The following is a 13847-nucleotide window of genomic DNA, read 5'->3' as shown; positions in this document are numbered from 1 at the left end:
CGGTCGGAATTTAATATAAGAGCTTTGACACATGATATCCTTCCACACATCAAATTTCATTAAGATCCGATCACTCCTCCGTAAGTTAAAAAGACCTCATTTTTTCTAATTTTCAGAATTAACCCTCCCCCCAACTCCCCCAAACAGAGGAGATCCGTTCCGGTTATGTCAATAACGTATCTAGGACTTCTGCTTATTTTTCCCATAAATTTTCATCCCGGTCCCTCCACTCTAAGCGTTTTCTAAGATTTTAGGTTCCCCCTCCAACTCCCCCCAATGTCACCGGATCTGGTCGGGAGACACTCTAAGACACGGTATCCTTCCAAACATGAAATTTCATTAAGATCCCATCACCCGTTCGTAAGTTAAAAATACTTCGTTTTTTCTATTTTTTCTGAATTAACCTGCCCCCCACTCCCCCCCCCCGATGGTCAAATCGGGAAAATGACTATTTCTAATTTAATCTTGTCTGGTCCCTTATACGCCTGCCAAATTTCATCGTCCTAGCTTACCTGGAAGTGCCTAAAGTAGCAAAACCGGGACAGACCGACAGAATTGCGATCGCTATATGTCATTTGGTTAATATCAACTGCCATAACTAGAGCGAAAATGATTTGGATAGAATTTGCATTGAGAGCGATTCAGATTTATCATTACTAGTTGCATTTCTTGGTCATCATTTATCGATTCTTCGGGGAGGGGGATTCTTCGGACCAGTATCGGAGTGCCCCTCCCCTTCTGTATACATACGGTACGATTTTCACCAGGGCTGTAAAGAGGAGGAGTAAAGAGTAAAGGAACGAGAGTAATCGAATAAGGGGTGTTAACCAGTAGAAAATGATTCCCCATTAGTATTAGTCCCGGTGGACTGCTCGTGGTAAAATATAATAAGTGTTTTTATTTTTAATTTATAGCAACTTGAAAGTTTTTTTGCGACCAGCCTCGCCTGCATAAACTTATGCTGGCGCCTTCGATAACAATATAGGCAATACTCAGGATTTTAAACTAAATAATAAAATATCTCTTTCCAAAGTGATCAGTGATGCTAGGGGAAGGCAGGTTTGAGTGAAAACATCAATTCTTTATTTTCGAAACAACCATATATAATTAACCTGGAATATAGTGATCTAAGGAGTCTCCCTGAGATCGAGGTACATAAAGTTTTTGTTTTTGATTTGATCATAATGCTATGGCTGAAACTGAGACCGATTTCCTTAACCCATACAATCTCATAAGTCATCCGGGAGACGAGGTGGTACAAGCTCCATTTGTTAGTAAAATAGGAGTTGTTGCAAAACGGTAAGGTTGTTTTAAAACGATAAGGGAAAAGCACAATTTATTCTTTCTTTTGTGGAATTCTTAAGAAATTCTTGATTTAAATACACTGTTTATAATATTGTTATCTTTTAACTTTATTGTTTCAACCTAGAATAGCCTTGGCATTTTTTATGCTCTAATTTTTTTTTCAATTTTAGTTTGAACATAAACTTTAGTAGTTTAGTGTACTATTATTGTGCGCTACGAGAATTCTGTATCCTATCCTCTAATCTTGTGGTTTCCCCATACTGAGATACAATTTTCATTTGATTCACTTGTCTGGATAAATTTGCAACGCCTTAAATATGGACCCCCCCCCCTGAACAATGGAATGTCCCTAGTCTTGGTAATTGTCTATTATAATGTATAAATATTACCTTGTAAATTTGTAGAAGCATTTTTTGCTACAGCACACAAACAAAAATGATAAATAACAGTTCAAATAGGGATAAAACCTTTTATTAGACTGAAAAAAAAATATTGGATATTTTTTTATCTCATATACGGTGACCGTCGATAGTGTATCTGCTGATAACGGTCACTGTATACATGATTTAAATTAACAGATTCTTGTATCTGTTTTCGCTGCCTAATGAATGGATTTATCCCTGTTTGAACTGTTATTTATCGTCACGGAAATGCAGTGTGGTGTTCGAAAAAACCTATGTACACAAACAAAAATCCTCCTCTTTTAAGTTTGTAATTTTCTTTTGCACAAAAGCAATTTGTAATATGACAGTTTTCTAAGAATTAATTCTAATAGAAAAGTTTTCGATTAGGCTACTCATTTCACTACATAAGGCACGTAAAGGTGTTTTTTTTTGTTTTTTTTTGTTTTTTTTTTTTTTTTTTTTTGGGGGGGGGAGTGGATTAGGAGAAGAAAACAGGCGAAATAAATGAGTAGAGGGGTGTGCCCAGAAACTCTACGGGGAGTGGGGGGGGGGCTAAGACCCAAAAATGTGTACAGGGAGGGGGCAGGAGATGCCAATATTTATACAGAGATGTAAGAAAAAAGAAGGCAATTAGGGTTACTATAATTACTCAAATACATGTTTGTAGAATCGTAAATATGCAGTTTTTGAACATGCATGTAGCCACAACCGAAAATGACAATTGAAATTATTGAAGTATATAGTTTTTCCTTAGTATTAAGACACTTATCAAGACGTGATACTTCGCGATGGAGAGGGGCTCAACCCCCTGGATAGCTCACTATATAAGTATATACTGATAAACATTCCTCACTGTAAGTTCCGTGATGAAGATAATGGGTACAAGTGATTTTGCCACTAAATTAAAATAAGTATTATATAGCAAGACACGCTGCAAATTGTTCATTGTTTTATTTAGTTGGGGGGGGGAGTCATTAAAAAAATTACCCTTATTGTATGTAAACACAAGGAGGGGAGGTCTGCCGTTCTGATGTTGGTCTGAAGAATCTCTCCTCTAAGAATTGGAAACTTGTAACCCAGAAACGCGGTTTATGATATATAATCACCTACGATTAACGGCTTTTAGATTATGGTGTGTGTCGAAATAAATTTTAAAAAAAAGGGATAAAGAATAAAAAACAGATGCTAAGTGCAAAAAATTGATAATGTGACTATATTTTGCTATCTAAATTGTGTATTGAGTGAGTCGTGTAAAAAGCAATACGATACACTCTACTTACAAATATCGTATAATTGATATTGCGATGATATTATATTATTGACATTATAATTCTATTGATATTATTTGATATTATTGATATTATTGATATCTTTATTGATATTATTATTGATATAATAATAAATATTGATATTATAATTCATATTGCGTGCCAAATTGCTTACACCTGATCTATTTTGAAGAAAATCATGTTATCTTTTTGCTAACGGAAGAAAAATGACACTCGTTTGCGTCCGTGCCAGCATATATGAATGATCCAATATCCTTTTTAATTTTTATTCTATTAAGTTGTCAATTATTTTTTTTTCTATCTAAATGCTTCTCCAATTCCTTTGAGTATGTCTGGGTTAGTGTCATTTCTTGTCTCTATTGAATAAATTTTTCACAAGAAAGTAAGGGTTAAAATTAATGACGAATAGATATTGCCTTATGGATGAAGGGGGTTGCTACCTCCCTCTTTAGTTCCGTGGCGATTTGTAAAAAGGGAATTAGTCCACCTGTTTTTCTGAAAATAAGTTAAATATATAGTTCGAAAGAGCTCAAAGAGATCAATCAACTGGTCTACTCGAAATGGGTTTACCTTTAATTCTGAGCGAGTTATGAATTGTTCCAAAAGGATGTAAAAAAGAGCATAAGTGCCTTATCTTCTAAGTAACGAACAATTCAGTAATTTGGACATTTGAATTCTGATCGAAAAGTTAACTAGGAATCAGTCTTTAAAATTTTAAGTTTCTTAAATTCTGATTTTTGAGAAAAATTTTTTCATTCTGCTCTCCTATAAAATTAGGAAAAATGCACTTGGGCCTTTTTTGCAAAACGCCACCGAGTTTTTATTCCCTTATTCAGGCTTCTTTCTTTAATAAGAGGGCGATCCGTCCATATCTGCTCTATAGATTAAACATAAGTTTTCCCGTAATACTACTTTGACAATGAAAGGGCTCGTTTAGATGTATTTTCAATATAAAATAAAATTTGGCTTGTCATAAGTTCTAGAGGAACTGCTCTCTAACCTCAAGCTCGTTTTGTCAAAATATTTTGGTAAAGCAGTTGACACTCCATAAAATACCTGTATTGGACGATAAAAATTCTTAAGAGGATTAAATAAAAAAAAAAGTTTTTTTTAACGGGAAGTAAGGAGCGACATTAAAACTTAAAACGAACAGAAATTACTTCTTATATAAAAGGGCTACTTCCTCATCAACACCCCGCTCTTTACGCTAACGTTTGACTCTTTCTCTTAATTCTACTTTTTAAAACAGTAGAAACTTTGCGGAAACAAGTCAAACTTGTTTTTTTATTTAATTTCTGAACGTTTTTGAATCAATGCATGTTTTGATTTTGGCTCTCCGCAGAGGAATAATTAAAACGAAATTTGCATATTTTTTTTTTGGCTAAATGGCTTTCTCATAATTTTGATCGAATGATTTTGAGAAAAAAAGAGCGGGGGAGGAAGCCTAGTTGCCCTCCGATTTTTTGGTTTCTTAAAAAGGCAACTAGAACTTTTAATTTTTTACGTATCTTTTTATTAGTAAAAGATATATGTAACTTATAAATTAGCTTACGTAAAGAACTTTTGTATTCTCATGTTTTTATTAATATATGAGGCGGTTCGCCCCCTCGTCAGTACCTCGCTCTTTACACTAAAGCTTAAATTTTGTCCCAATTCATTAAGAATGACCCCTGAATCACAAAAGCCGTAGAATAAGTAGTTGAAATTACTAAAAATACTTTAGCGTAAAGAGCGAGGTATTAGGAGGAGGTGAGCCCCTCATATGGGTAATAATTTTTGTTTGTTTTAAGTTTTAATGCTGCTCCTTACTTCCCGCTGAAAAAAACTTTTTCATATTTATTTTTTCATTGTTTCTTTTTTTAAATAATGCTAGTAAATCCTGCGCTCCCTTCATGGAAATTTTCTTCCCCCATGACAAATTCCTCGATGGAAAGTTCCCCCAGCATATCCCCCTCTTCTCAACCCCTCCCCTCAACCAAAAAATCCTCCTGAAAACGCCTGTACACTTCCCAATAACCATTACTATATGTAATCACTGGTCAAAGTTTGTAACTTGTTGCCCCTCCCACGGGGACTGTGGGGGAGTAAGCCGTCCCCAAAGACATAGTTATAAGCTTTTTCGACTACGCTGAATAAAATGGCTATCTCAGAATTTTGATCCGTTGACTTTGGGAAAATAATTAGCGTGGGAGGGGGCCTAGGTGCCCTCCAATTTTTTTGGTCACCTAAAAAGGGCACTAGAACTTTTCATTTCCATTAGAATGAGCCCTCTCGCAACACTCTAGGACAACTGTGTCGATACGATCACCCCTGGAAAAAAACCCAACAAAACAACAAACAAACAAATAAACACGCATCCGTGATCTGCCTTCTGGCAAAAAATACAGTATTCCATATTTTTGTAGATAGGAGCTTGAAATTTTTGCTATAGGGTTCTCTGATACGCCAAATGCGATGGTGTGATTTTCATTAAGATTCTATGACTTTTAGGGGGTGTTTCCCCCTATTTTCCAAAATAAGGCAAATTTTCTCAGGCTCTTAACTTTTGACGACAAAGACTAAATTTGATGAAACTTATATATTTAGAATCAGCATAAAAATTCGATTCTTTTGATGTAGCTATTGGTATCAAAATTCCATTTTTTAGGGTTTTGGTTACTACTGAGCCGGGTCGCTCCTTACTACAGTTCGTTACCACGAACTGTTTGATTATACAATTTTTTTTGGAATTCTCCCCCTCTTGTCTTTGTTTCTCTTGTTTTTTTTCTTTTACGATTATCGTTTCGCCGATAGAGTACTTTTTGGAAAAGAAACTTTCAAGAATTGAAAGTTTCCAAAAGTTTTTTTTTGGAAAGAAACAAACTTGCAATGCTGCAAGTCCTAAACGAAAATATTAGTAATCGAACTGATAAATGGGAATTTAAAAAATAAGTTGGGTAAAACCCCAACTGAGAAAATAAACGGACAATAGGTTTTAATTCACGCAGTGAATGCTACAGGCAGAGGCGTGAATGACATTATATTGTAGCGATTGTTATTCAGAAAGTCTATGAATAATTAAGTACTACACACTCGTTACTAGACGATTTTGAATTCATCTTATTAATATCCTTGTTTCAGCCGAATGTTGCTCGGTTCAAAGTTTAGAAGAAAACCCTAAGATATTAAATGTTTATGCATACTAGCAAAATGATATCTTGGATATACTATCAAAAGTTCATTTGTATATGCATAATATACCTTTGACGCTAATGGTTAGTATATATACTTTCCCCAAGATCCCTAGCCCGGTACTGAAATCCAAAAATCTTGGAAAAATCTTAACTAGTGGCAGCCTTGGCTGGTAATTATAGCCAAAAGTATGGGCAATTTATAAGAATGTCAAATGGAAATTAAAAATCCTTATGCCCAATTTAAAGTGACGAAAAAGATTGGAGGGTAATTAGCCCCCTCCCATGCCACTTTTTACTAATATATCTGATCAAAATTTTGAGATAGCTATTTTGTTTAGCATAGTTAAAAGGTTCCATAACTGTGCCTTTAAGAATGACGTAACCCTCACAGCCCCTGGAGAAAGGGCTGTAAATTATGGAATCTGCCCATTGTTTACATATAGTATCGTTTATTGGGAAATGTAACGACATTTTCAGCGATAATTATTCAGTGGAGAGGAAAGTTTTTTTGGTTTATTTAAGGGGAGGGATTTTCCAGGGAGTATTCTACACAGGGGAATTCGCCAGAATAAATATACGGAGTTCTTTTGGTTTGTCTTACTTTATCTTTGGCAACTCATTTGTATATGTATAGAGAATATTTCGGGCAAATGTCTAGGCAAATTTTCAGCGGGTAGAAAATTGTCTGGGGGGGGGGTTGCGGAAGAAACTTCCGTGGGGTAATTTTCAGCGGGAGGGACTTTCCAATCGGAGAGGGGGAATTATCTGGGGAAAGTTTTCCAGGGTGGTTTGGTTTCTCGTATGGTTTGAAAAAAGATGAGAAATTATTTTTTTTTTCAAATGAAAATAAAGAGAATGTCCACAGAACACTTTCGGGGGGTTTTCAGTGAGGAGGGGATTGTCAGGGGATTTTACGTGGGAGGAATTTTTACAGGGCAATTTTTCACAGAAATTATTCCGTATATGAGCGGGGCTGCCCCCTCCTTAATCCCTCTCTTCTTACGCTAAGGTTTGACTTTTTGTCCCAATTCTTTAAGAACGCCTCCTTAAACACAAGGGCAGTTTAATCGGAAATAGATGCACCTTTTTAAGTACTAACAAACTGTAGCGCAAAGAGCGAGGGATTGAGGAGGGGTCAATCCCCTTATATACGGACTAATTTTTGTCCATTTTAAGTTTTAATATTGTCCCTTACTTTCAGCTGAAAAAACTTGTTTTTTTCCATTCAATCTCTTTAAAGATCCAAGATTTGATTTTACAACTGGTGGCAGGGGCCATCAAAGGTCGTATAACTTGCTGACATTAGGAAAAATCTTGGAGTTAAATCTTAACTTCAAGAACAAGACAGTAATATATTTTGTCACATTGACAAATTTTGAAATTTATCAGAATTATCTATAAGAAAAAACACAAATTGGTTGTCTATGTAAAGAATCGAATTACAATTTTTCAATATTTCCTAATATGAAAGCTTCGATTCTCGATCATTTGAAGAATGCAGCAAAAAAAATTCTACGGTCTTTTTAAAATTGTTGTCCAGAAGATCTAGATTTTAGCTAGTAAAATTCTAGATAAGTTTTTTTTTTACTATCTTGGTGAGTAGTTTTATTAGTACAATGGAACTTTCAGGAATGAATCCCGAGTCAAAATTATGGCCTGGGAATGAATTCTCAAGATCGCTTCTCTGCTCCTTCCTATTTCTAAGGCTTTGAAAATTGCACAGAAGACCATACTGTATACAAGGGCGTATCCAGGATTTTTTTCGGGGGGGGGGGTATTTTTGAAGGGGGAGGGTAAAAAAAAACTCGAAGAGCGCATCGGAAATTTGTTTATATGCATTTTTGTTACGTTTTTACGAGTCGAACAGATTTTTTTTGGGGGGGAGAGGGCTCAAACCTAGTGACCCCCACCTCTTTCTGGATACAGCATTGCCTGTATGCCTGTCTTAAGTTTGGAAAAATTATTTATTTCCCTACTTTGGTCTGATTCTGCTTTTGTTCGACTCTAGGTTTAGATAACACAATTCCAATAAGATGAGAGTAGATTTTGACCCATATTATAATATTTTTTGTTGTTGCAAATTTAAGAAATATTTTCCAAATTTTTTAAAAGCCTTATACCCTAAATAAGAATGTTGCTCAAAAATTTTTTATTGGGCCTTGTGTATATACTTAGGATATGTTTCTGAACTTTTAAATTTTACAACTCAATTTTTGTGCAAGTTCATCAAAGGTCAGTGCCCATTGCAGAGGGGAAGGGTTGGAGCTGATTAATTTAAAAGATCTTCTGTGGCACGATATAGGCTTTGTAAATGTTCATAAAAGTTTAATTCACATAACCCATCTACTTTCCAAGACACCCCTCATCTCGAATTTAACCTTTTAGATAATTTTTCTGTGAAACATTGTTGAAACACCAGAAATTTCTGACGACTTGAAAGAGAAATTGTGGCGGAAATAACCCTGAAAGCAAGAATAGACAGTGACTTGGGAGTCTTCTCATATAGTGGGTATAACGAATACGATACTTGATTAATGCAGCATTGTCAGCATTACTAATGTGACATTAGTTTTTCGACTTCGACTTCAATAAAAAGACAACTAAAGTACGAAAAACCCGCTTAAGCATTATAAATAATTTTATAATGAATGTTTCTTTTTAGAACATATTAATGCTATTCTTGAAATGGAAGCTGATCATCAGCATGCTATAATGTGCATGATACAAGACCTTAACTTAGGGTCTGAGGGTGTAGCCTCAGGATCAGTGGACTCCCTTTCCCCAGTTACTACCAGTTTGGCCCTAAGTGAAACAGCTACTACGAGACTTCAAGATGAGATTAAGCTGAAACAAGCTATGCAAGCTCTTGACTTGGCCATTGAGCAGAGAAATATGCTAGAACAAAAATGTCAAAGAATGGACTTGCAGGTATTTAAGCTTGCACCAGAAACAAAATTATTTTTGTTTATTTTTTTAATAATATTTAATTATTAAATAGAAAATGTTTTTGTTATTAAAATATTTTTATTTTATATAAAATATATTATGACATTTTTATTTTATTAAAAATTCCATTTTTTTAATAATATATAAAAAATTATATAATTGCATATGTCATTGTACCCCTTTTTGATGAAAATAAGGGCAATTTAAGGCCGTGATTAAGAGAACTTGAAAACATCGAGCTTCAAAATTGAAGTTAAGGTAGCCTTCTGTCTCTCAATTCTCTAGAGACCGTCGATTGTCAAAAACCCTTCAAATAGCACTTATTCATTGGCGGAAATAGCAGGTTAATTATACCAACTTGTCATTCTGGTTTCTAGGGCGATCTGAAACGATTCTGTCTGGCAAAAAACTTGTAAAAATTTCAGGTAGCTGAAAATATTCTATGGGACTGTTCGAAAACAGGAAAATACATCGAAAAATGGTTTCAATCACGTTACAGGTTATTGTCTTCTGCTCATGATAATACCGATTGAGTTCTAAAAGCAATATCCTTCATAGAGCACACTTGTGAAAAAGAGCTGGACATTTTCTAAGATTTCTAAGCAATTAGAGGAAATAGAGCAAAATCCTCGCAAACATTGTGTAGCATCTTCAAGAAACTACGGCCAGATATTAAAAGCGGTATATTCCGCCAATCAAATATAAACTTTCAAATTTAACACGGGATTTTCGAGTTCCATCAGTTCACTTAATCACGGCCTTAATTTCAAATTATTGACCTTTTTATGTTTATGTTGCCTTACCTTTCTAAGTCCGCCTTACCCTGACTTGTTGATTTTTCTTGGAAGTTCCGAGATTTTTGTGTTTTTTTTTGCCATCGACCAACGTTGTCGGTTCGGAAAGGTACTGCAATCGAATTGGTGGAATGGAATTTTAAAAATGTTGGAAAACGTGGCGTATGCTATTTTTAGATTTATATCTTTTTTTGTGCTGTCAGTATCCTTAATGGTGATTTATATGTGAAAAGTTTTTTTTAAGTTGCTTCTATAAGTTTGAAAAGGCAAAATAACATAATTTGGAGTACAAGAAACTACCAAATAACTTGAGAACCAAATAAAAAGAATGAAAACAAACTGAATAATATGAATAACGAATTTTATGTCAAAAGATCTATTTTTTAACTCTATTTCTACGAGTTGGAAAAGGGAACATATCACAGTCTAGAACAGAAAAAAACTACCAAGCAAAACGGAAAAAAACTACCAGGAATCCAATAAGATGCTCTAAAACACATCGAATCAATTAAGATCGAGCTTGTTCAGTTTTAGAATGTAGATGAAAAAAAGAACGTGGAAAAAAAAAAAAAAAAAAAATAGATGCTCCCTTTAAACTACCGCAGATGTTTTCCGCAATTTGAAGTATGTTCAGGCACGTACATAGCTTTTTCCAGGGGAGCGGCGGGGTATGAAAAAGGAACATTTTTTTTAAAATTTGAATAAGAAATGTCGAGAAAGTCGGAAAAGTTTTGGACTTTTTTTTTTGGGGGGGGGGGGGTCCGACGCTTTTCCTCCAAGTGCTTTTCTTAACTGGAAGCCTATGATGCGTTGAAAAATTCCATAGCAAATCACCCGGTAATGAACTTTCGAATATTATAAGCTTGCTTAGCTTAAAATAAGCAGTTAATCAAATACAATTCCTTCAACTCGAGGATTTTCTTTTTAGTTTTCAATTAAGTTTTATGTGTCTTTATTTTCATAAATACCGCGTGGTTTTATCTGAGTTGTTGAAACATTTGGCTTAGAGAGGAGAGTACCACTTGTGGATCAGTTTGAATTATTCCCCCCTTTATCACCCTTACTAGCGATCTTACGTTTTTAGAGAAAAGTTTTGCACTATGACAAATGATTAGAAGGGATTTTTTATTTTATTTTTACAGATGGTACATTTTTAGAGAAAAGTTTGATGACGAGATGATGATGTCCCTCCCCTTTCTAGAAAATTTCCCCTCTTGATTTTGAAAAATTCAATTGCTCCCCTTCCTCCCTAGAAGTTGATGATGAAGAAAATGATAGAACGATATTGTTTTTTCATTAAAGAAGGATCGATAAAAATGTTTTATTCGTAAAATTTGGCTCCATAGATTAAGAATGAGAGTCGTGTAATGAGAGGTAGCATTTAGGATTAGCCAACAAGAATTAACCATCATAGTGGGTCTGACCTAGAATTTTGCTTTCGAAGTTGTGTAATTTCCTAGCTTCCCAATCCAGGTGTAGCATAGTTTATGCGTTTTTTATTCGATTGAATAATTCTCTATTTCTTGTTGTACTTGTATATGAACAATTCATTAGTGAGTTGCTTTTTTTGCATTTTTAAAAATAATTATGCTGAGCTTCACTAAGTGTTTGGGGTGGGAGTATGGCAAGTAAGTTTTTTTTCGGGGAGGATGGATGGCAGCGTTTTGGTGTCGAGGCTTCGTTTTGTATATTTTAGGTGTTTAATGAGGCCGAGTAAGTCAAGCTCCTTTCGTCTTTTCCCCTCTTTTTCTGTCCTTATTTCAGTAGAATTGTTTTTGTTAATGTTGTGCTTAATCCCTTATGGACCATAGCCTCTGGGCATTGTTATTTGGTGTGTATATTTCTTTTTTTATCAATAAACACAATTAATGTTATTTATGTAATAATTTCTATGTCGAATTATTTTGAGAAAGGCAACGAATTAGATCTTTGTGAGACATTACTTGCTGTTCTATTTAAGTCCTGGCTATATTCGTGGGACATTTTGAGGACATTCCTACGAGCTCGTCCAAATCCAGTTTTGTAATACAAATGTAGTCTTCCCCTACATTTGTTTCAAAATAGAAATTCATTTTGATTTCTAAAATTCTGTTTGCAGATACAACATTTACAAGAAGAAAGGTCTTCGTTAAAAGTTAGAGTATCTGACCTTGAGGAAAAGGTGACTAATCAAGATGTTAACCTTGAGGACCAGCGTTGCAAAGAGTTCAAGAAGCAGCTAGATGCTATGCAAGAGGAAATTTTTAAGCTAGAAACCTGTAAGTGTTGAAACTTTTTTAGACGTATGAAACAAAGAAGAAAAAAATAATAAAGGAAAAATGAAATCAAATAGGCGAGAGAAACGAGGGTAGTGTCAGACAGTGGAAAAATATTAAGCTAAAATAAGTAGATATTTCGACAAGGCCTCTGCCAAGTCGTCTTCAGTGCTCAGAAAACTTTCAGTGCCTCAATTAGAACCATTGTAAGATTTCTTTCCTGAACTAGCTGCAGTAGCAAAGAAATGAGTAGTACCATTGTACCATCCAACACTCTTTATTTCAAAAGAGGGTTGTTTTTTGGACGTACGTTAAAATAATTGGATACAGAAATATTTAGATATAGAACTCTTAGGAAGATTTTGACGCCACAATGGAACATTTATTGTTGGTGACCGTGTTAAAGTATATAGAAAGAAAAACTATTTTTTTTAGGACCGATCCCGAAACCTTACCTAAAATAAATCCTTTAATCACTGATGCTGAGAACAAAAAATATTTTAAATTCTAATTAGAAAGATACAACCCAGGACTATAAAAACGTCCCTGACGTATAAATTATTTCTACTAAAAAGGAAATGTTGCCAATAATAATAATAATAGTAATAATGAAAAAAACCAGCAAAAGACATTATACTTTATATAATTGGAATTTAAGTGTTCCCCAAAGTGTATCATTGATACTGGATAACCGACTTTTTGTGTTTGGCCTGACGGCAGCAACACGATTGCTTTTTAAAATTACTTATCATTGAGAGCGGACTTACCTTTTCATTATTCTTAGCTATTTTCAGATGACAGTTATGAAAAAGTAAACTATATAGTATATGCTCTCTTTTGCGGACCGAAAAAAATTGATCTTCCAACCATTTCCGAGTCCTCTTACCTCGAACACCCCCCCCCCCCCCCGTAAAAAGCTTTCCTCAAAGTTTCAACTCAATTCCAAAGCTGTGAGACAAAACAGGGCATTGCCTTCTTACCAAACTATGCATAAAATTTGTCAGCTTTTAATGAAAGCTATTGAGTGTTTAAAATCTCCACAGTGAGGGTATTCACTTTCTTTAGACTTTTGGAAAATAAAAAGTTTGCTCTCTCGTGAGCATTTGAAGAAATGTCATGTAAATTACTCCAGAAGAAAAGTTACCCATTACATAGCACCCATTGCATTTACCCATTTTAACCCATTGTTACCCATTACCCCATGTTACCTAAGCTACCCATTGCATAGCACCACGTATTTGTTATGAGATTAGCGACAGACTAAATATTACGGACACTTATCAATGTATAAAGTAAGATTTTCTTTATGAAAAATAAGCTGGTTCCGAGATAATAGTATTAGAACTGAAAATTTTTTTACGTTTCATACCTGTTCATAACCAGATCTTTTACACAATTTTTAACTGTCGTTTTTTTAGACTTTAGGCTTTATCTTCCCTTTTGTTAATTTGTCTTATTTTTTAAATACCATTTTGTGGGGTGAGAAATATCACCCCATATCTCTGGGTGTTGAACAATAGTCCAGGAAACTATTCCTACCTTTTTTTTTACTTTATATTAGCAGTTTCTATTGATTTTTACGATTTTGAACTCGGGAATCTGATTTATGATAAGTTTTGCCGTAACACCTAACATTCAATTTTTTTTCTTATCTCTGTTTTACAGTTGACAAAAAAGGGTT

General features: G+C 34.6%; 1 protein-coding gene across 2 annotated transcripts in view; it reads left to right on the top strand.

The window, feature by feature from the left end:
- LOC136037888 (protein Hook homolog 3-like) overlaps window positions 1-13847 on the top strand; it is a 99439-nt gene that overhangs the window by 36270 nt on the left and 49322 nt on the right. For both annotated transcript variants that reach the window (XM_065720742.1, XM_065720741.1), the window contains exons 5-6: window positions 8834-9099; window positions 12010-12169. In XM_065720742.1, the coding sequence (XP_065576814.1) occupies window positions 8834-9099; window positions 12010-12169 (426 nt within the window). The remainder of the gene's footprint in view (window positions 1-8833; window positions 9100-12009; window positions 12170-13847) is intronic.

Source organism: Artemia franciscana, chromosome 17 (assembly GCF_032884065.1).
Source record: "Artemia franciscana chromosome 17, ASM3288406v1, whole genome shotgun sequence".
NCBI classification, from domain to species: Eukaryota; Metazoa; Arthropoda; class Branchiopoda; order Anostraca; family Artemiidae; genus Artemia; species Artemia franciscana.
This window is presented reverse-complemented; position numbering and strand designations above follow the sequence as displayed.